Source organism: Ambystoma mexicanum, chromosome 10, assembly GCF_040938575.1.
Source record: "Ambystoma mexicanum isolate Mex_15411 chromosome 10, UKY_AmexF1_1, whole genome shotgun sequence".
Taxonomy (NCBI): Eukaryota; Metazoa; Chordata; class Amphibia; order Caudata; family Ambystomatidae; genus Ambystoma; species Ambystoma mexicanum.
In genome coordinates, this window is record NC_090932.1 from 1,078,286,380 (window position 1) to 1,078,310,162 (window position 23,783).

The window sequence follows — 23,783 nt, forward strand, 5'->3', positions numbered from 1 at the left end:
GGACTAAGCCATCCACAGTTGTTGATTGATGGGAGAAAAAAAACACCAAATGCTCTTCTCTCTCCCCTGTTTCCACAGATCTGGGAGTGTGCAGCATCACTGGAGTGAAATATATAACTTTGTCGAGCACCTGGCCCACAAGTTCATAAGGTATTCTTCCATTTATTTCATGTCTTCTCCATAGCGCCAAACAGGTTATATGGCGTCCGTTTCAGTGAGCTGTGTTACAGATATGAAATCAAGCAAATTGATGCTCATTAAAACAATTGCATAAAAAAACATATACTGGGATACTACTACTGTGTACACACATGGCAATGGAAGAGGTAGTGTCTATCTAAGAGCTTAGGTGGGGGGTTATGAGGGGAGTGGGGAGTCGGGGGTGGGGGGATCCCCATCCAACCGAGCTTAGTAATGGGTCTGGTGTTTCAAATTATCTATCCCAAGTCAGTTGGAAATATATTTTTGAAAGAATTTTGTAAATAAAGTTAATTTTATTGTCGAGGTTATATCACGTTGATTTAAATATACATGTCCTCGCTGGACCTTAAATGGAACAATGCCATGTCACTGACGGCAGGAGTAAAAATGGGCACTGCCAACAACATCAACTTTACATTTCTCAAATATTTTCAAAAGAGTGGTGTTTTTAAGAAGAGATGTGAACTTCGAGCTTAAACGCAATTGTGGAAGCTGGAACAATGATTCGAATTCTTCATCCCCCCTGCTCGCTCCCAGGGTGGACTGGCGTGCCATCCCGAGCCCAGGCAGAATGCCAGGGCAGCACAGTTGGCAACTCCACTATATTCCCCCCTCAGCCCGTGGGAAAGAATGCTGTGAGCTGGGGGTCTGAGAAGGCACGTGTGGAAGTGCCCAGCAAATTCCGTCTAGGACTGGGTTGCTTGGGTTAGGAAAGCGAGTACCGGCGTTAGTCCTCTGTGCTGAGGGAGGCCCTGTCTTGGAGAGGGGTGGCTAGAGCAGAATAAAGTCTTGTTACGGTAAGTGCTGCTTGCACTCCGCACATCACCACCAGCGGTTAGTCCCTACGGCTTCTAAGCCTCTGTCTAACCGGCAATTTACCAGATATGGTCAATGGTCACCCCACCCGTGCCATTTCCCACCGAGACAGACCACCTCACAAAAGGCCTCCGTGCCCATGTGTGCCAGTTCTGGGAGCACTTAGAAGTGGGTTCTGCACCACTGTTGATCAATATGCAAAAAGTGGGCAATCGCACATTAGCCCTGTTAAAGAAGGGGGCAAACAAACATGTGATGAGTAATTTTAGTAATTGTTTGATGTGATGACTTAACCCCTTTTCCCCCACCACAAGTGCATGGTACCATAACATGGCCCAGGTTGAACTCTTCATTAGGACATAAAATCCATATGGTTCATTCATGTTATTTGTGTTCCATTGCTAATCAGGATCAATGCCTTTCTACTTGTTTGGGCAGTGTGATGTCTTAGTATGTCTTTGCTTCCTATGGCAGCGTCGTGTATCACGTGGGAAACCATTAGGTCTGGGAGCATGTCCTCGATTTAGGGCCGAATCAATTCAAGGGCTTCACTTAGGGATGTGCAAATGTGCACACATCCCCTCTAGGGGTGTCACTGCTGCTGATGTAGCTGCTCTGGGACCTATGACCTCGGCCCGCCAGGAGGGGCGCAGTCCCAGTCACCCATCCGTCCACGGTAGGTATGGACATTATTCCCTGTCCTCTCTCTATGAGCAGTCCTAGATGCGCCAAGCCCAGGGAGCCAGGGGGACTGTAAACAATGCCTGCTGCTCTGCTCACACTCTCGCCTGTTTGGCCTCGAGTGGTCTGTCTGGCGCCAGTTAGTGATGCAGTCGCGCATCTGCTTGTATGTGGAGACACGCACTCTGCATTGCAGTACTTCAGTCAAGCTGTTTGAATGTTTTTAAGTTCGTCGAAAATCCCATAACTCCCGAAAAGTCGGCCCTCTGCTGGAGTGCATCACTCCAGTCCACTCTCGGATTGCTAATGTGTCTTCTGTTTAGTTTTCAGATTTGAAAAACAGAAGGTTGAAGAACTCGACCTGCCTCTTTTACATTACAATGGGCTTCCATTTATTTTGTTACAGAAGTCGTTTACTTCCAGAATTTAACGCATGGAAGTATTTTGACTTCTGAAAACATCAACTTCCACATTTTTAGGCTTGGAATTGTATGACTTCCTCTGTCAGAAAAGTTAACTAAAGCAGAGATCCAGCCAGCACCTGCGGATTCCACATGCACGTGTTGGGGTGGTCGCAGAGGGGGGTCAGAGTGTCAGTTTGACCATTGTGGAGGGTCTGGAGTAGAGTAAGGGGTGTGGGGGAGGGGGCGGGAGCTCCATGTCTAACATCATGTCTGCTCTCAAAGTAAGGTAGAGCAGCCCCAAGGTAGAGCTTTGCCTGGGGCAGCATAAATGCTTCCAGGGCTCAAGTGGAGGGTACATGCGGGTGGACGTTGGCCGCTCACTTTTTTCAGACGGTGGACGCCCTCCTCCGAGGGTATTTGAAAAGCCGTCGATAAAATGAGATACTTTGCACTGTGTTCTGGGAATGTTCTCGCTCGATACAAGGTGGGGATTCAAACCGCAGTCGTCAGGTTCCCAGGTTGGGCACTCCCCCACTACAGCGTTAGGACCATATGCGAGAACAGCCACACCAAATGGCGGAAAGCCTATTCACCCAGTGCACTTTGTTCAGTTATACAAAGACAATTCCTTGAAATGTGCATATTTCAATGTTGTACTATTTTCTGGTGACGTCACTCTCCATTTGGCATGTTAATGAGGCCCCCTCCCCCTTTTGGATTTTACAACTTGAGCACTGGCTTGCAACAGCTTTGACTCAAACCGCCCGTGAACATTACCTTTGTATCTGATCATGTGGACAACCATATCAATGGCCTAGTAGTATCCTTACAACAGCAATGCTAACCACTATGGGCCTCATCACGAGTTGGGCTGTAGCCCTTAAATGCGGTGGTAACAGTATTACCGCCGCATTTAAGGGCTGGCCCTATCACGAGTTGGGCGCTAAATTGGCTGTTTTACCTCCAGCTTTTTTCTGGAGGTGAAAATACCTATTTTCGGCTGTATTACAGCCGGCTGTGTTAGCCCGCAGTATTAGCACTGAAAATTCCCCATTGGATCCAATGGACCCAATCAGGAATGGGGATTTACCGTTAAGGCCCAACCCATGATCCGGTGGTAATACCACCAGACCGGTCGGTGCTAGGGCTACTACAGTCGGCGGTATTACAGCCGGGAATACAGCCCAACTTGTCTACTTATGGAGAATGTGGAAGGTGCACCCCCAAGTACCTTGACGAGCCCCGCAGCTCACTATTTGATGAGTTATCCCCCACTCCCAAAGCTTAGACCCCGCTGCACGTCTACTGAATAACGGTATTTCATATATAATGTGGCCAATTTTATTGGAAAAATAAATCAATATGTGCTTTTTGGAAAAAAACAGTATTGAGGGATAACTCTTTCGTAAGAATGTTTAAAACATGCTGAGAGAAGATATTTCAGGGGCTGGGGAGCCCTAGCACAGTTAGCCCACATTGCTCCCGCCGCCCTCCATTTTAAACCTCTTATTCTTTTTTCCTGATTCTCTATATCTCGGGCACTGGAGGGGGGCTTACTACAGACTAGCGCACCCTCCCTCGATCGTTTTGCTTCAGGTGTCTAAACAATCCAAGCCTTTTGTTGACATTTTAAAGCACCCCTCAAAGTGAAGACATGTTTACTGCACAGCTTTCTGGGCAAAGGAAGATGGCCGCCCAAAAAATGGGACCAAAACCTGAATATTGCATGGAGGATGCGGGGATTCAAGAAAGAGTGAGAAGGCAAACTACCACCCACCTGAAGAGAAATCCCCAGACTGCTTTATCAAAGTGCCCGCAATCTCACTCACCAGCCACTGTACTTCTAAACGCTGCAAGGCATGGCCCTACGCAGGGTGAAATTCACATACTGTATGCATTACACACATTATCAACGCATTCTAAGCAAGCATAATGCTTAACATGTGTTACCCGGTCCATGATACAAGTTCTTGGACAGTAAAAGAGTCACTGGGTCCCTGGAGAAGCCATAATCCCAGGCCTTTAACCCAGGCTGGCAAGTGGCCAATGAGAAATCTTGTTATTCCATACCCTCGGGCGCATAGAATATAAGACCTGCTTCAGAAAGCAATCTTGCTGCACTCCCCTGGGGGACATTATTGGTGCCACATGTCTTTAAAACATGTTGATCTCCTCAGCGCATTTTTCCAATTGTTCTGGTTTCAAAACATTGGTTGTCTTGGATACACAAGTTGTTTTGTGGTTGTGACTTTCAGTTGGGAGTAGAAAGCCATTGTTAAAACGATGGGGAGTGATGAAGGGGTGCAAGAAGATAATGGGCATGGGAGAGGGAGGGTAATAAGGGGGTCCTGGAATAAGGGGAAGCATTCTCCCCCGTGGAATTTCGGGGAAGGTGTGATGGCCGCTGGGTGCTGTGTTTTCCCACTGACAGTTAGTTTTAGTTGATACTGCAAGGTTGTCTGGACTGGGGAATCACTAGGTTAGGAGGCAACTCTGACAGAAAAGCTGGCCAGCTGTGGGTAGAATTTCTCAGCTATATCTTAAATCAAGCAGGCGGGGCGGGGAACTCATGAGTCCCTGAGAATAAAGACTGCAAGGTCGCAGGCACTAGAGAAGGCTAAAGAGTTAGGGGACTGTTTGGAAACAGTGACTGTGAGGTCTAGGAGAAAAGCCTTGACCAGACCACAGGATGAGGAAAAGATGAGCGGGAGGCCTGGTGACCCACAGACTGCAGCGTCTGAGGTCATTGGGAGTGAGTTGATTTGCTAAGAGGGGGATATTTAAAAATTATCCTGTATTTGTTTAGGTATTGGTACATTTCCCTGTCTATGATGTTGCAGTCAGTAGTTAAGCCATGAGATAGAGTGGATAGTGACAGGTCTAGCTATTACAAGATAGCCTAACGAGCGCTAAACATAGTATCAAAACAATTTTATTATATATCAATACACAACTAAAAACAAACAAGTACATTAGTCACACATTTCTGTTCAAACACTGGTAAGGTACAACCATTAATATTGATTGAAATAGGAATTACACAGACACCGAGTTGTCGTTTTTTCAAAACAAAGTGTGCGTAGCAAAGAAACAATGTTTGCGAACACAATGGTCAAATTGTTATTATATACTCTCTATTAGTATTTCTCCCTATGTACTAATCCACAGGTCACAATCTCAACATGTTTCTGTTCTGTTATGTTAAATATCGAACATTCTTCTGGAGTATTAGACATGTTTGCTTCCTATTGTGGGTCCCCGGCTGGCATCTGTCTTTTAAAATCTGCTTGGCCTGTCAATATAAAACAAACAATCGTCACACATACACCTTCAAGCATGTGTGCCTGTCTTTAAATAAAGCAACTTTGTATCTGCTTTAATAATATCTCAGCACTTCTTTTTGCTTCCATTGCCCCCAAGGAAGGCAGCAGTAGGGCAGACACGCTCCTAGAGATGGGGCACTAAGGGAGATGGGGCAATACGGGAGATGGGGCAATACTGGATGTGAGCAGTAGAAGTGATACTGCAATGCCAGGGATTGGAAGAGTAGGGGGGCAGGAAATAAGACTCAACGGGGGATCTGTACCAGGTAAGGAAAACATGTTAGCATTCATCAGCCTCTTCAGGCTCAGTCTATAATCATGAATGTTGTTGAGAGTCGTCAGTGCGTGTGGGCCTTAACGCGTACCCTAAAATGCGTGACCGAGAGATGGAATACCTTAACATTTATGCCATGGGGCAGATGGGCAGGTAAGGGGGCGGATTGGCATAGAGGGAGGTGAATGGACCCGGGCACAGGCCTCTTCGGACATGTCTCACTTTCGGTATAGACCATCCTGCCTCCAGTTGTGACCATCAGTATGACGGCTGGAAGATACAGGAGACTTTATCCAAAAGACGTAGCAAGAGAAGTGTACGGAAGAGCTCAACATCTGAATTTCCTTCTTTAAAACCTTGTTTTTTTAAATTCCCTTTCAGCCCACAGCTCAGGATGTCATTCATTGTGTTTTCAACCAGAGGGTCCACGCTCATGAGGCTAACGGAGGACAGGTGAGTGCCATATGAAAGAACATCTAATGTGCTGAAGTCAGGGACGTTGTACAAACTTCCCAGCCCAGACGGAACGTGTGTCATAGGATTGATGCACCAGAGGAAGTGACAAATCAGTAGAAATGAATCTATGGTATGGCAAGTTCAGACTCATGTGACCGTCTACATGCATTATGTGGCCAGGCAGAGCCTCATAGGGCCAGGTCAGCCTTGCGTAGCCAAGAACAGACTTGCACAGCCTGTGCTGTCATCATATAGAGATGTAGAACCGCATATACCTAGATAGGCCATCAACACATCATGTACCCAAGTATGTACACCTACGTGCAACTGTAACTAAGTCAATTCCATGTAACAGCACCACGATGCATCTGGGCGGTTTGTGCACTTTATAAATGCTAATAAATAAAATAAATAAATAAATAAAATGACTCCTCTTATATGGCAAAATCTAGACTATTTGCATAGGTGCCGCCACCGTATGCTCAGGCATCCAACTCAATACGGGGACATCCTCCATTCCCAGGTACAACTTCAAATGCCCAGGTACTAGCATCATATGTCAGATGCAACCTCATGCAGTGAGGTACTACCAACGTATGTCCAGGTACACTCTCAATGATTCAGGGGTGTCAACGCGTTCCCAGACACAGCTCCCATAGGCCCATGGGCAACCATCAGTGAGCTGCCCCCACTCAAGCCCTTGCCTCCTGGCTGGCTCCCTCTACACCCTGGCCTAGAGGGCGGAGAGCAGGGAAACGGAGGGAGGAGCCTTGCATTGAGGCAGGTGCCGGGGTTTATAGAGAGCAATGCATAAGGGGATCTTGGCTGAAAGAAGGAGGTTCCCCTGAGGAAGCTGGATCCTTGAAAGGGCCACGCAGGGAATGCCAGGGTGTAATGGGAGAAGCATGCCAAGGATGGGCCCCATGAGGACATCATGCAGAGGGGTACTACATCTGGCTGAGGTTTGCACACAGTGGTTGCAAGAAGATGAGTTTACACGGCACATACGTCCTCGGGCCCCTGCGCAACTGAGACCGCTCTTAGGAAGGGAAATCACTTGCTCCATGGCACCAGTGGCAGCACTCTTCCATGTCTTTTTCCCCTGCACAGCCAGCAGGGAGTTTGTGTTGGGCAGTAAAAGTGGGATTGAGAGAAGGGTGTGGGGGTAAGGAATGGTAGGGGGGGGGCTCTTCGAAAAATGGGGAGAGAGGGTGAGACCCACATGAAAGGTGTTATTCACGTGCAAAAGGACAGGTGCTATATCTGCTGACCATCCCCATTGCTTGCGTTTACTGCCTGTCATTGAATGTATTTACATGAGCCTTATTTTAAACCCTTCATGTTAATATCACCCGCTTGAGGTATGCTGGGCTTTCTTCAGCCAAGAAGCATTGGCAGTGGCAAGAGTTTAGTCTTTTGTTTAGGCGTGGGAAAGGCACTTGCCAGGCATTGCTGTAGTGGTATTAACTGGCCACTGGTGGTAGCAGGTGAGAAGATGGTGCGAGAACCTGGACATCTAACAGCTGTGCCTGGGAAATGTCTAATGCTTATACACAAGCCAAAATATTTGGCTTTGCCAATGCTTGTTTTAAACAGGACTTCAGTGAAGGACACACATAGTGTTTCTAAATTGAGTGGCTGAAGGCAGGTCTCAGTAAGACATTTGTATTATATCAGTAGTGTATGTTTGTTTCCCCAATTAAGTCATTAACTCTCAGAATGAAGACTGCTTTAAGAAAACACTGGCAGGCACTTTGAGTGCAAAGTTTGATGTCAAGGCTTGATTAAAGGGAGCTCAAAGAGTTCCACTGAGGCAGTGTTTTGGGCGGGGAGAGGCAGGAACTTGGTGGGAATGGCAGTAGGGATTAGCATTGCCATGGACAGTGAACGGATGGCCAAATAACCAAACAACACCTACAAGCTTTGTGTCCCTCCTCAGATGCCATTTCTGCCTTTCTGAACTCTAATGCAATAGTTTCATGCCAACTAACAGTCAAAACTAAAAGTGTAGTAACATTTCGACAGCTGGAAGAGTTTTCTGAGCATCGCCACTTCTGTTCAATAGACCCAACTGCAAACTCATGCTCTTATGGCACCTAAACAATAAGTGCAGTGCAGGAGGCAAGCCAGGAGTTATAGGTTTCCAAACAGAAGACATATGTTAGGCTACACTCACTTAGCGCATATTGGGGATACGCTTGACAAGGCTGTGGACCGAGCAATGGGTATAACCTGCAGAAAAAGGAGACTCTGCGCTACTGTTGATGTCTGGTTCCCATTAGAAGCCATTAGCAACTGTTTCCATTTGAAAGGGTTATATCCTCTTACTGGGACATAATAGCGCATGATTATGGAGTTCATAATCAAGAGCTGTGATGTGACAGGAGGGGGGTATGTCATTTCCTCTGCCTCCCTCATATCTTATAAGTTCAGAGGGAGGCAGAGATAGGCCAGCACCCCAGCCACATAAATCTGCAGCGCCCCCTCGTGCCTTCCCTCCTAGCCATCTGCAATGATGGTCTATGGTGGCAGTGCTGGGGTGGAAAAGGGGTATGTATACAAAGGGGCATGTATACAACTTTATACATGGGTACCTTTCAACTATGGGGTGTATTACATGTCAGGGGTTTGAATTACATCATAAACATCACAAGCATCCCATTCTCTGTCTTTATCACCTAGGTGCGATATTACACCATAGTTGATAGCTATACATTTATCATTCTATAACAGCCTGAGCGTAGAAGTGGTGGAGGCAAAAATGATTACATTAATTCAGAATGGCTTGAGGCAGTAACTGAGCAATAGCAATAGTCAGACCTTCCAGGATTTTGCGGCATGAAATGGCACATTTTCCAGCATGACATGGCACATTTTCCAGCATGATATGGCAAATTTTGCAGCACAAACCTTTATTTATTGCAGCATTTTTGTGGGACATTTTGTATTAACTCGAGGGTGTAAGATTGCCACATTGCAGGAAATAGGCAGCGTGCAAGGCCACAAGAAAGCCAGGGTATCATTATTATGTATCTTTTGTATTCATTTAATAGGAAGAGTCCCAAATGTCTCTGGCTTGGCAGAACAGTGTTTGATTTGGCTACATTTCTGGTTTAATGTTCATGCCTATTTAATAGTATTAACTAAATTGATCATTATCAATTGTAATGCTGAAAATATTCCCTTTCTATGTTCTCCAATCCCCCAAACACCCACACACCTCTCTCACCAACACACATCTCACCAACTCTCCATCACAACTTGCATTCCTTAACCTCTCTCTCTGTCATACAAATACTCACGTGCTATGTCACACTGTCAAGTCACAATTTGCACTGCCCATCCCCTGCCACACTCCAAATCATACTCCCAACTCACACCTTACACTCTACAATTCCTCCCGCAATATGCAGTCCTTCATTCTTTTGTGCTGCTTCTGCATCTTGCATCCTTTCTCCCATTCTATCGCACTCTTCCCTCATCCTTTTTCCCAATCTGCAGCTCACTGCCTCTTTCTGGCCAACCGCTTCCTCTCTGCTTTCTGGGTCACTGACCAAATGCTCCCTCTACTTTCTGTACCTCTGCTCGCTCTCAGATTTTTGGTCCACCGCATCACTGCTTCCTATGCTCTCTTGGGCAGCGCTTCCTCCTCTGACCCACTGCTCTCCCTCTGCTTTCTTGCCTATCACTTCACATCTCACCCATCACTCTTCCTCTCTCTCATAGTGTAACAATTTTTTTTAAATATACATTTTGACCCAGTTCCTCAAATAATGGGGCATTTAAAAAAAGAACAGAGGATATGCTATTTTTAGACAACCCATTTTTGGAAATGAGCAGGTCACCTTATTCTCAAAGGTGACCGGCGCATTTCCACAGGCTTGAGTTGTAGTGCAAATTGTGCGCTGGCTAGCTGCCTTGAATGGTGTTCTGGTTGTTTGACCGAAGTGTAATTATTTGCGGCGTCATTGACCGTAGTCAATTTCGCTGCGAATTGATTTACACTTCAGCCAAACAAGGCAAAATGTACCTTTCACCACCACCCCACCATCTCCCCTACTTAACTGCTTGGTCGCTGCCGCTTCCCCTGCAACCCTGCGGTGCCAGATCCGTCCCTCTAACGTGGGTCGGATCCGACTCCGCAGGGTCCCTTTTTCGTTATTTTCTTTTTTTCTGTCCCCGCCTCCAATTTTGAGGAAAAAGGGTAAAACACTTCTGCAACCACCCGAGACCAAAAATACTGAACATGGGGGGCGGGTGACACCCCGCAACACATGTTCAGTATTTATAAAAATCGATCGAATAGTACTGGACGAAATAGCTGAAATTGAAGCCATCTCATGCCTCTCAGTAGCAAGGGCAGTGACCTGTCATGTCTGGGACTATATGTTTACAGTAGGCAACCCCTCAAGGGGGGCCACATTCAGACGGTGTGAGAATGTGGTTTGCAGGAGACAGAAAGTCTGTTCTCGCCGCAGCTTCAAAAGAAACCTGACGCTTTAATTAGGAAACACAGAGAGCGCCATTAGCTAGAGAGACCCTTTGATCCACAACAGACAGCAAGACGGGTGGGACTTAGTATTACATATTTTCACCCCTTTACCTTTTCTGTTGCAAAGAAATCTGGTTATGACCTCATGCATACAGGAGATTGTTTTTGGGGACCCAAGATTGGTTCATTGAGTTAGGCTTAGCCTACACCAATCACAGTGGCACATTTTGCTGAGCCTCTCTTTTGGGCAGATCTTCTGCAAGGAGTAACAAGAAGAACTAATTTGGAATCTGGCGGAAGGTAGAGCCTGCCTTACAGCTTCCGCCTTACAGCTTCTGCAAGTGAACGAAGGCCAGGATTTGGAAAGAGGGAAGCAAGATCCCTCCCCTAAATATCCCCCAGGGAACAGAGGAAGATACTGAATCCAGAGGACCCTCAAGCAGCCCCAGAAGTGGTACCCATCGAGCACAACGCGTGCCCTGCTAGGCTATCCCAGCAAGCTTCCTTGGTGGGAAGTGCCAGAGAGTCTCTGAACAAAACCAAGGAAAAGGCTGTTGCCTGCAACACTCTCCTCAGCTTTGGGCTGTCTGCCTTAAAGGACGACACAATCCCAGTGAAGAAGCTAGGCGGCGTGCACCAACAAACATCAACCAGCGTCTGCCTTAAAGGACATTTTCGAGCCAGTAGAGCCCCTCAAGCTGTAACCGACTGCACCACAGACTGTGGTTACACCGCAGTCACTAACCTACCTCGTCTGAGATGCCTCGAGCAGTGCTTCAGACCTGCCAACAGTTCTGAGACAATGATTCCTGACCCCAGACCACTGTGTAGGCCAGCCAGCAGACATCCGTCAAGCCTCGCTCACTGAACTGCCTGCTTCCTGATACCCGCAGCTGTCTCCCGTCTTGAACTCTGTCGCAGGAATGGCCAAGTGCCCTGAGACTGACTCGACCCTTTCAAGCACCAAGAACTTGTACAAGCACAAGGTACATTGTGTTTATGTCCCCCTGGTCATTCTCTGAAGGCCCCTAGTGACATTTTATGACCCATTGCTCCCTTTGTGCTGAAACCAAGTATCCTTGAAGTATTGAGATTAATTACTTTACCGACTACCCTCCTGTCAATATCCAGAGGGCATCCATTTTCTTTCTTGAAACTGTTTGTCTTCTGCATTCCTTTACAGGGTGGGTTGCATTTTGCATTGTGCTAGAACTGTTTGTTGAATAAAATAAAGTAGATATTTGTATACAACGTTGACTGGACAGTCCTTTTTAACATTGGGTAATAATTGTATTTTCGCTGTGTTGCAACTGACCAACGATCCACGACCTTGTGCAGATAAGCCTGCCGTTCAGTCCACGTTACCAAAACTGGACAAGCAGGTTTATAATTTGCTTGTGTTTCCAATCTGTTTGGATCCCTTCTGGTGTACTAGAGGTGTGGGGCTGATTGAATACTGCGAACATACATATGATTCCTCTTTTTTAAGGGCGCCCAAATATTATCAAGTCTTTTTCAATTCAACAATTATAGCACATTGAATCATTTGTGTTATTAATCATATGATTTTATATAAGGTCATTTACCATATTACACAATAAAACATCACAGTGTTAAATGTCTCAGTGTAAAAAAACCTCTGTATTCAAAATATCAGTGCTTCACTGCTGTTAGATGGCTCAGGACTTTAAAAACGTCAGTGCTTCACTGCCTATATGCACTGTTGCCATTCAATTTCAATCCAAATGTGTTAGTATTTTCAAAGATGCTTTGGTCGTATGAACCATTGTCGCATTTTTTTTCACCGACCTACACTATCGCCAACTTTTTTTTAACCGATTTTTGCACTTTTTGTGGGGCAAAATGGGGAGGAGAGACCTCCCGCTCCCACTTTAGCACCCCTCCCTCCACCCCATATAAAGCTTACCCCCACTTACCATATGTATTTTGCTGCAATAAAAGTGCTAAGAAATCAGCAGACATGTATTTCGCGAAAGGGTAGGTCGGCAAAAGTGGGCTCGACCGATTTGTTATCACGAGATTGTGTTAGTTAGGCACTCCCTGGTAGGTCTCTGTAGGTCAGGGAAAGGCTTTGAACGTGGAAGTGCGGCCTAAGTGAAGTCCTCTCAGTGCGGCTCTGAAGGAAGCCCTGTAGGAAAGTCCTGTGTGAGCCTGAGATGTACTAGGAGCTTGCATTGCTGCTCTGGGGAGAAACTCAGCAAGCATTAGTAGATGCCTCGACTTACCAGGCCCAGCACAGCTACTCTCTTAAACATAATGTTGGCATTACATCTCTTAGTGCAGCGTGCAACTATTTGTCACTTGCAGAGAGCAGATCCGGGAAGGCCTTGAGGAGCTACAGAAAGTGCTGCCTGGTGGTGACACGTACATGCATGAAGGATTCCAGAGGGTAAGCATGTCCCCCTATGATACTGTGCCCCCTTGCCTCCTGGGTGCATGGGCTATTGCTGGGGTGCAGCTCTCTGGGATAGGTGTTCTCACCCACTCCACTGTAACTGTGTAGGTTATTATGCTTGTTTTATGTTCATGTTAATGTAAGAAGGGGCATTAGTGCAAACACTGTCATAACTGCAACATGTACTTAGTGTGGGCGGTCACCACGATGTCACAAGAACAACACACATGTAAATGATTCGTTATATGGTGTCTACCAGAGACCTAAAATGCACCCTTTCAGGAAATAGAACTGTGAAAATAAGCTGCTGTCCATCATCAGACATGTAGTGCATACCACTGTCTTTCAAACTAACGTCATAAGAATATCACGCGAACATGCATTTCAGGCTTCAAGTCCATCATCGGGCTAGCTCTGTCTTTCCGGACACATGTGTCACCAGTGGATTAAACCTTGTCTAGCGTGTTGGAGTACTCGCTTTAAAGATAAGTCTTCGGAGCAAAAAGGTCTCTTCTGCCAAAGAAAAATCAGCATTGAAAAGCTTTTAAACTGAGTACGCCAACACGCTAGACAAGTTTTAATCCACTTGTGTCCGGAAAGACAAAGCTAGCCCGATGATTAGGGGGACCAGATTAAAAAATAAATGTGACAGGCCATAGACATCCATAGCCATAGATGTAGGACTAAAGTAAACACAAATAGGACTCTGATAAAACTGTAGTCCTACTTCTATGTTGATGGCCTGTTAGGGGGAGGGGTGCTCACAGCCCACAGGCTCCTTTCATTGGAGGAGAGCGGCCAGGCAGGGGAAGGGGGAGGAAATGGAGGCGTGAAAAGTAATCACGCCCCCATTCACGTGCAGGAAGAGTCGCGCCGTGCCCGATTTCGGGATTTCAGAATCGGTTACCGGCAAAAACCAGGACCATAGCCACCCACCCATCCAATCCCGGGATAGGGTTTATAAAATTAAAAAACTCCCGGGATCCTGGGACAGAGGGTGACTTCCCGGGAAAACCGGGACGTCTGGTCACCCTACTGATGATGGACTTGAAGTCTTAAATGCATCAGCCTCTGACTCGGCCACGTCAGTTACAAAGAAGACACAACATGCGCTATTAAAGAATGCCACCAAGACGATGAAAGCATGTTCGCGTGATGTTCTTATGAGGTTTGTTTGAAAGGCAGTAGTATGCATTACAATGGGTAGTCACCAGATGCGACGAGGAGCATCACCAGCTCATTTTCACTTCACTGCAACATGGCACACATTGGTAAATCGGCCAGGATGAAGAAGCAGCTGCAGAATCTGGTCGCCACAAACCCTACAGGTTCTGAGAATGGCCCATGGTTACCGCCGCTCCTGGGCAGGACGTGGACATGGTGGGGGAAGCTGGGGAGGGCACGAGATGGGAACGCAGGGGGGCCAGCTGCAATCTCCTCCAAACCAGGGACGTCACTGCAAAGATTCTCTCTTTTCAGGATGTTAGAAGGACGGGTTCTAGGCTGTAAAAGGAGAATCAGGAAAAATCTGGGCTCAGTGCCCTTCCCAGGCACTGCGAGATAAGCATGAGTGAAGGGACATGGGGATGGCTGCAGAGATGACTGTTCCAAGGGGACTGGGGCTGTGAGGAGGGGTAAGGGAGGCGGGATAACAATGAGTAAGAAATACACTTGATTGAAAAGTTGCAATCATTCTATTCATTTGATTTCCAGGCAAGTGAACAGATTTATTATGAAAATAGCCAAGGTAAGTGCCCTTTGATACAAATGTGTTTCTTTATTTTCTTCTACCAGAAATTGCCCCACGTGGAGAGGTGTATTTCTCGTCTCGCGTGATCACACTGGATAGCTTCACAGGAGCAAACCTGGAAGCCAATTAAAGGCAGGGACTCCCAATAAATTCCAGGCACTATTAGGCCGGATTTGCTCGGGGAATCCCTGTGTCTTCCTGCCATCAAAATCATATGTCCAGGGCAGAACTCGAGGTTGCACAGGATTCGATAGGGTCCACCCACTTCTTTCAGAGGGCAGACACCGTCCCCCTTGGGCGTTTTCTGAGGCCAGGGATCAAGCTCATGAAGTGTGATCCCTTCCATTGACTAGCTGCGTGATACCTCCAGGGCTGAAGGTGGGACTTGAATTCTGCTCTCCAGATTCCCAAGCCAGAACCTTAGCAACGTGACTTCCAGAAGAAGAGCAGAATGGCCGACACTGGGAGTTTGCATCACAGGGACATTTGCAGTGTTCATTATTGGGTTCAAAGGGTGGGCTTTGTCATGCTTTGCCGGCCATGGTTTAGAAACACCTTCTCTCTAAATCTGTTTTGCTGGTGTTGATGGTTTTGTTCTGAAAGGCAAATGCTCTTTTGAGAAGCGCGCTTTCCGCGTTCCTCGATTAGGAAAGAACAATTGCATAAACCTGGCATAGCTCGCTTTAAAATATGAGACTGTGCTGTGAAGTCAACTTCCTACTGCGTATGCTCATGAGTCGCCCCAGGTTCTTTTAGGACTTGCACCCCGCCTATGTCTCTGTTACTGCGGTGGGTGCCTCCGCCGTGTCTGCCGGAGCTGCTGCATAAAGGTGACATAGGACATTATGGAGCATCATGTTTCCCCAGATTGGACTTTCATCCCGTCTCTCCTAGAATGTAAGATCCTACTTAACCTCCAGCAGTGATGATGGTTCACAAAAACCAAAAGGAGAAGTTGGAGTCACGTCTCGTGCTCTCTCTCTCTCTCTCTCTCATTCTGACATCACAGGAAGTGACATCACTGAACTTTGACCTTCGTGAGCACATGTCAAGGTTGCTGCATGATAATAAAAAACAAATACCTATGGTTCACACCTGCTACCTTATATCTGATTCACCAAGCTTAACACTGGACCAAGTCTGGAGATGCCTGAAGGATCTCTGAGATGTTCTTGAGGAAGTATTGGTGAGTCGCATTTGCGCTGAATGATGCTCCAGGCCTCTCTGGTTTTGCACCAGTGTTAGGCGTGGCAAGTTATGGCATGTGGTGTAAATCGGAGATGCCCAGATTCGACGCCTCGTGGGATGCAGTGCAGGATTTTGTGATTTTACCATTCATTATTTGCCTGCATTGGCTTGTTGACCACGGATGGCGCTATGTTTTCCTCTGTGTGCTATGTCTGCCCACGGCTGGGTTTACTGGCTGTTTACACTGTCGTTTTGTGGTCTGGCACAGGGTACAGGACGGCCAGTGTCATCATCGCCCTCACGGATGGAGAGCTGCATGAGGACTTGTTCTTCTACGCGGAGCGTGAGGTACGGTGGGAGTGACCTCCCATCACTTGTTAAGCATGTGGGGCGCAATGTGGAGGTAGGAGAACTACAGTTTCCAGGAAAGAAAATGTATACCTGAAGAGTGTGGGAAAACCTGTGGAGGGGCTCCCAGAATAACTGTGGGGTTAGGTTTATGGAAGAACTCTGATTGTTTTGAGCCTGGATGATTTCCCGAGTAAAACCTTACAATGATATTCTTTTCTGAGAGATTTGCGATGAGGAAAAAGCGATAATTCCCCTTTGAAAAAAAATCTGAATTTTTTTGTGACACATGTAAAATGTTTGCACAAGTTTTGCTTACAATAGAGTTGTATGAGCCATATAGTATTTAATCAAAATGAGAACCATATATGTATTACTTTTTAATTCACATTGTAATTTTTTTAACACAAAATGAGTTTCCATTTTCTGAATAATCCTTTCAACTTCCAAAAATATGAAAGAAAATATTTGCTCAACAAAATCTAACTCGTAGGTAACGTAAAAGCTCAAATATCATGCAACGTCTCATAAAAATATATTAAAAAGTGTGTCACTCACACGGGCAACTTCCTAGGCAACTTTACTACTATTAAAGGAATGTGATTTACTATAAATTATGTTAGCACTCAAATGTGAAATGACTATTACCATTGCTTCACTTTTTAGCTCAATTTCTTTTTAATAGGAAAATGGACTTGAAACTAATTTGACATGTCAAGTTACTCTGGAAAGAAAGGGATATTGTTTGTGTTTTGGAAAAGAAATGCACCAAAACAAGTTGCCATGATAATGTGCAATGCAGGCATCACACTGAGGAAAATAAAAAATAAAAAAATCAGAAATAAAGTAAAAGCTTTGCTATCTAGCAACTATCAGGAGTCAATGGTTCCGGGAACCAAACATCACATGTCACCAAATGTTGTTTTTTTTGGGTGGCAGAAAGAACTGTGCAAAAAGGCCATGAAGAAGAGCTGTGTGTTTTTCGCCTCTGTTGACTGGTATTCTGCCAGCAGGAACCTCATGTATTTGTCCTCTGAACTTGGTTATATGGAATGTAATTAACTGAAATTCTTCTATCCCTGATAACAACAAGTAGCAGTTAAAAGTGCATTAATATTAATGGATGGCCACATAGCAGAGCGTGTACTGTACACTTAAATACTCGCCACAATGAAGCAACACTGGTATATGGTAGGATGAAACTAACACACTAATCGAGCTCATTCAAAAGTGCATGACACTTGCACAGGCATGGCCTTTACCAGCATTCTTCACAGTGTGCAAGTGCTGCTGGAAGAGAGTATTACTCTACAATGTGGGGAACTCTTTGACTGGGTGGTTGGAAAGTATGCAGATTTACAAACAAGCCTGAGCCCCTGAAAGTTTAGTGGCACTGAAATGCTTAACATCCAGCCAGTAAAATAGCTGCTGCGGTGTGCTGGCAGCCAATCAGGGGTTTGAACCTGCTAGGTCCATTACCATTGGCTGATCAAGTGTGTGGGCTAATACATCAATGCAAAATGGCAACACTGTGTTGGCACGCGCTGTATTAAAAGCAAGTTGCCATTATCTGGGTGTTGTATTTCTTATGGATAGGATTGCAAGACATGCTGGTTTTGGGGGACAGTCCCTTAATAACACCGCGTGTTCCCCGTCCTAGCAACATTTTGAAAAGGAGCCTACTGTCCCAGTTTGTAGAGAAGGCTTGGAACCAATACCCTCATCACTGCCCCGGTTAAAGCTGTGTGCTGGTCCAGCAGGGGAAAGTGCAAAAAACTTCTTGTGTTGCTGTTAGAAGGTCAGATCAATAGAAAGAAAAGGGAAATATAACGAGAAAGGAATACATGTCAATGCGCAGAGAAGTGGTGAAAAGGAGAAAGAGTGTGAGGCCGAGAGGAAAGTATGGAAGTGGCGAGTGCAGAAAGAAACGAGCAGAGGGACAAAGAATGATGCGACACGGCAAGGAAGAGATGATAAAAGAGAATATATGTGAGAGGAACAGATCTATGGGAAAGAGCTCTTAGCTGGTCAGATAGCACAGTGAGCTTTCCCCTGATATCTGTGAGCATCCTGCTGTGGCGGGGTTCGAACCCCGGCAGGGTCAACTCAGTCTTTCATCCTTCTGAGGTCGATACATTGAGCACCATTCTGTGGGATAATAATGTCTTCTGTTATTTCATACCTTCAGTATCCAATAATCACAGCTGATGGTTAACATCTGTCAGCAAGAAGAAGAAAGAAGCCGGCATGGGTGTACGAGTGAGGACAAAACCTTAGAATACACTCTTCTGTTTCAAATGTCCCAATACACTGTTCTTACCTTGCCTACCTCAGCACAACCACACCCTAATATCCAGCATTAAGAAAAAACAAATTCTAGCAGAAACCTCTAGCAGAAAATCATTGCATTACTCAAAATAGCCTTCAAATCGTTGGATTCATCTGGAAATGACACATGGGGGTGCTGCACAGGCACCACATCTCGCTGAAAGGCATTTAACAATATTATTTTCGTTTTTTGTCTACCTGATGCTTTGCCATTCTGGTCTGTCATATATTTGTTAGGACCATGTGTTGTCCTTCTTCTGTATCTATTGTTTTCAATTTGTCCAAATAATATTTGTAGCCTGTTCTGGTTTTCATGATGAAAAATCTGATTACCTTACCTCCGGCGCACTAATGGTCTGAGCATCCACACCTGCAGGGATAGCCGCACGCCGCTGGTGTGTGACTGTTAAATGCATCACTTCTTGTCACCCTTAATGTCTTTCTCTTCCATGGTTGCAGGCTAACCGATCGCGGGAGCTTGGGGCGACTGTCTACTGCGTGGGAGTCAAAGATTTCAACGAGACCCAGGTAATTCACCACAGGAATCTGCAGGTGTGGGGTGATTTCTTTTTCAATTGAATACAAATAAATGCAGTCAGGATGTACAAAAAACGGGTGATTAACCAATAGTTGAAAGGAGAAAGTAGGAAGGCAATTATTAGTTTGCTCTATTAGCGCCACCTATACGCCGAAACTATTGCATTAGATTACAGGTAGGGAGAAATGGCATATGAGGAGGGACACACAGCTTGTAGGTGTTGTTTAGTTATTTGACTGCCCATGGCCATGCTAATCCCTATGGTCATTCCCACCCAGTTTTTGCCCCTGCCCACCCAGAACACCGCCTCATGGGAACTCTTTGAGCTTGCTTATTCAAGCCTTACCATCCAACTTTGTAATCAAAAGGCCTGCCAGTGTTTTTTTCAAAGCAGTCTTCTGAGAGTTAATGGCTTAATTGGAGTGGTAAACATATGCTACTTGTGTAATACAAATGTTTTAACCACGTCTGCTTTCAGCCACTCGATCTATAGGCACTCTGCTTGTCCTTCACTACAGTCTTGTTAAAAACAAGCATTGGCAAAGCCAACCGTTTTGGCTTGTGTAGAAGTATTAGTCACGTTCCAGGCACTGCTATTAGATGCCCAGGTACACAGGTGATTTTCACCTGCTACCATCAATTCCCAGTTAACGCCCGGCAAGTACCTTCCTCATGCCTACAAGAAAGCCCAAACAGTTAACAATGCCAATGCTTGCTCATGAAATGAGATCAGGCACACTCCTTTCGACTCAGAGACTGCTGTTCTAAAGGAGGTGGTCAAGGAGCCACTTGTGAAATATCAAGCCAGGACCATGTGCTTAAGATCTGGAAATGATGTGCCTGGAGCCCAGAAACGAGCAGTCAATGGATGGTGCATTCTGGCCAGGGCTTCCTTTTCAGTTTTCCATTTCTGAAAGAAACCAAACACTGCAAGGATATTTTTAAGCAATGCAGGTGGTTACCGTGACCACAGGCTATGGCACTTTGTAGTGAAGGCATCACACATGGGCAGGCCTCATGGGATTTCCACTGGGCCTTGATAGTTCAATGAAAGTGTTATCAAGAAGTCCCATGCACCCCTGCCCAACACCGCCTGACTAGGGTCCTAGAGTTGCTCTGACCGGTCCCATGCACCCCTGCCCAACACCGCCTGACTAGGGTCCTAGAGTTGCTCTGTCCGGTCCCATGCACCCCTGCCCAACACCACCTGACTTGGGTCCTAGAGTTGCTCTGACCGGTCCAATGCACCCCTGCCCAACACCGCCTGACTAGGGTCCTAGAGTTGCTCTGACCGTCCCATGCACCCCTGCCCAACACCACCTGACTAGGGTCCTAGAGTTGCTCTGACTGGTCCCATGCACCCATGCCCAACACCGCCTGACTAGGGTCCTAGAGTTGCTCTGACTGGTCCCATGCACCCATGCCCAACACCGCCTGACTAGGGTCCTAGAGTTGCTCTGACTGGTCCCATGCACCCATGCCAACACAGCCTGACTAGGGTCCTAGAGTTGCTCTGACCGGTCCCATGCACCCCTGCCCAACACCACCTGAATAGGGTCCTAGAGTTGCACTGACCGGTCCCATGCACCCCTGCCCAACACCACCTGACTAGGGTCCTAGAGTTGCTCTGACTGGTCCCATGCACCCCTGCCCAACACCACCTGAATAGGGTCCTAGAGTTGCACTGACTGGTCCCATGCTCCCCTGCCCAACACCACCTGACTAGGGTCCTAGAGTTGCTCTGACTGGTCCCATGCACCCATGCCCAACACCGCCTGACTAGGGTCCTAGAGTTGCTCTGACTGGTCCCATGCACCCATGCCCAACACCGCCTGACTAGGGTCCTAGAGTTGCTCTGACTGGTCCCATGTACCCATGCCAACACAGCCTGACTAGGGTCCTAGAGTTGCTCTGACCGGTCCCATGCACCCCTGCCCAACACCACCTGAATAGGGTCCTAGAGTTGCACTGACCGGTCCCATGCACCCCTGCCCAACACCACCTGACTAGGGTCCTAGAGTTGCTCTGACCGGTCCCATGCACCCATGCCCAACACCGCCTGTCTATGGTCCTAGAGTTGCTCTGACCGGTCCCATGCACCCCTGCCCAACACCACCTGAATAGGGTCCTAGAGTTGCACTGACCGGTCCCATGCACCCCTGCCCAACACCACCTGACTAGGGTCCTAGAGTTGCTCTGACCGGTCCCATGCACCCATGCCCAACACCGCCTGACTAGGGTCCTAGAGTTGCACTGACCGGTCCCATGCACCCCTGCCCAACACCACCTGACTAGAGTCCTAGAGTTGCTCTGACCGGTCCCATGCACCCCTGCCCAACACCACCTGACTAGGGTCCTAGAGTTGCTCTGACCGGTCCCATGCACCCATGCCCAACACCGCCTGACTAGGGTCCTAGAGTTGCTCTGTCCGGTCCCATGCACCCCTGCCCAACACCACCTGACTAGGGTCCTAGAGTTGCTCTGACCGGTCCAATGCACCCCTGCCCAACACCGCCTGACTAGGGTCCTAGAGTTGCTCTGACCGTCCCATGCACCCCTGCCCAACACCACCTGACTAGGGTCCTAGAGTTGCTCTGACCGTCCCATGCACCCCTGCCCAACACCACCTGACTAGGGTCCTAGAGTTGCTCTGACTGGTCCCATGCACCCCTGCCCAACACCACCTGCCTTGGGTCCTAGAGTTGCTCTGACCGGTCCCATGCACCCATGCCCAACACCGCCTGAATAGGGTCCTAGAGTTGCTCTGACCGGTCCCATGCACCCCTGCCCAACACCACCTGACTAGGGTCCTAGAGTTGCTCTGCCCGGTCCCATGCACCCATGCCCAACACCGCCTGACTAGGGTCTTAGAGTTGCTCTGACCGGTCCCATGCACCCCTGCCCAACACCACCTGAATAGGGTCCTAGAGTTGCACTGACTGGTCCCATGCTCCCCTGCCCAACACCACCTGACTAGGGTCATAGAGTTGCTCTGACCGGTCCCATGCACCCATGCCCAACACCGCCTGACTAGGGTCCTAGAGTTGCTCTGACTGGTCCCATGCTCCCCTGCCCAACACCACCTGACTAGGGTCATAGAGTTGCTCTGACCGGTCCCATGCACCCATGCCCAACACCGCCTGACTAGGGTCCTAGAGTTGCTCTGACCGGTCCCATGCTCCCCTGCCCAACACCACCTGACTAGGGTCATAGAGTTGCTCTGACCGGTCCCATGCACCCATGCCCAACACCGCCTCACTAGGGTCCTAGAGATGCTCTGACCGATCCCATGCACCACTGCCCAACACCACCTGAATAGGGTCCTAGAGTTGCACTGACCGATCTCTTTCTAGTCATTAGACAGTGAACAAAACAAAGGGTTGGTGGGCTGTGACATGCAGGTGTACTTACCAAGGTTTGCACAAAGTGCTTAATAATGGGGCATGGCACCCTTCTAAGCTCTCAGTTCAGGCCGATCAGCCATCTGAGGAGGTCAAGCAATTTCCCCGGGATAGCCAGTGCTCCATTTGTGGGGGTATTTGCCAGGGCTTGGCCCTGGCACTTATGTTTGTGTCCCTGCACTTACTGCCTCACACTCACTTTAATTATGAAGTGGTGAGAGTGAATTCATCAACTACAATGAGCAAGTGCGAGCTGCAGTGTAACCCCAAATATGTCAACACTGTGGAGAGCAGCTATGGGTGGCGGCAGCAGTGGTGGGGAACTGCCCACCCGTAGTGTCACAGGAGTCCTGGAAAATATTTGGGCCCCAGCACTTACTTTTTTTACAAATGAAGCACTGAGGATAGCACAGTTTGGCCAAGTGGGGAAGGCCCGTCAGATCTTGTGGGCCATGAGGAATAGGGTGACCAGACGTCCCAGTGTTCCTGGGACAGTCCAGGGAAATCGCCCTTCGTTCCGGGGTCCCGGTATTTTTTTTATTTTAAAAACCCTGTCTGGGGTTTGCAAGGTGGGTGGCTACAGTCCCGGTTTTTGCCGGGACCTGATTTTGAAATCCCGAAATAAGGTCCCGGTGCAACTCTTCCTGTGCGAATGGGGTTGTGAAATACTTTTCACGCCCCCATTTCCTCCCCCTTCCCCTCCCCAGCGCTCTCCTCCAATGAGAGGAGTGTGCCTGTGGATACACCCCATCCCCGCCCTCTGCCCCCTGCAAAAGGCCAGTGACAAAAAAGTAGGACTACAGTTTTATTTGTATGTATGGTAGTACTAAGTCTATGGCCCATACTTTTTTTTTTTTATCTGGTCACTCTAACGATGAACATTTTAACATCAAACCACATTTGCATTTTAAAGGGCAGTGTATTTTTTTCTCATATTTTCCAGCGACAGCCAGTCAGTCAGATGCACTTTACTTGTTGCCATAGAACGCGGCGCGGATGATTCTTGCGTCCACTCACACCCTGGAGCGAGGGAATCAGGGACGTCATTTCACCAAAATGCCATGGGTAGCAGAAATGACATCACACGACCCTTGACCCCTGATGACATCACAGGAAGTGATGTCATTTGACCCCGCCCCGAAGTGATATTGCGGGAAGGGATGGAAC

At 47.4% G+C, this 23,783-nt stretch overlaps 1 protein-coding gene across 1 annotated transcript in view; it reads left to right on the forward strand.

Annotated features, from left to right (window-relative positions):
• The window catches only part of ANTXR1 (ANTXR cell adhesion molecule 1), a 655,342-nt gene that overhangs the window by 176,357 nt on the left and 455,202 nt on the right, over positions 1 to 23,783 (forward strand). Inside the window, exons 2-7 of the mRNA XM_069618887.1 lie at positions 79 to 150; positions 6,081 to 6,152; positions 12,976 to 13,057; positions 14,777 to 14,810; positions 16,270 to 16,349; positions 19,137 to 19,205. Coding sequence (XP_069474988.1) covers positions 79 to 150; positions 6,081 to 6,152; positions 12,976 to 13,057; positions 14,777 to 14,810; positions 16,270 to 16,349; positions 19,137 to 19,205 — 409 coding nt within the window. The remainder of the gene's footprint in view (positions 1 to 78; positions 151 to 6,080; positions 6,153 to 12,975; positions 13,058 to 14,776; positions 14,811 to 16,269; positions 16,350 to 19,136; positions 19,206 to 23,783) is intronic.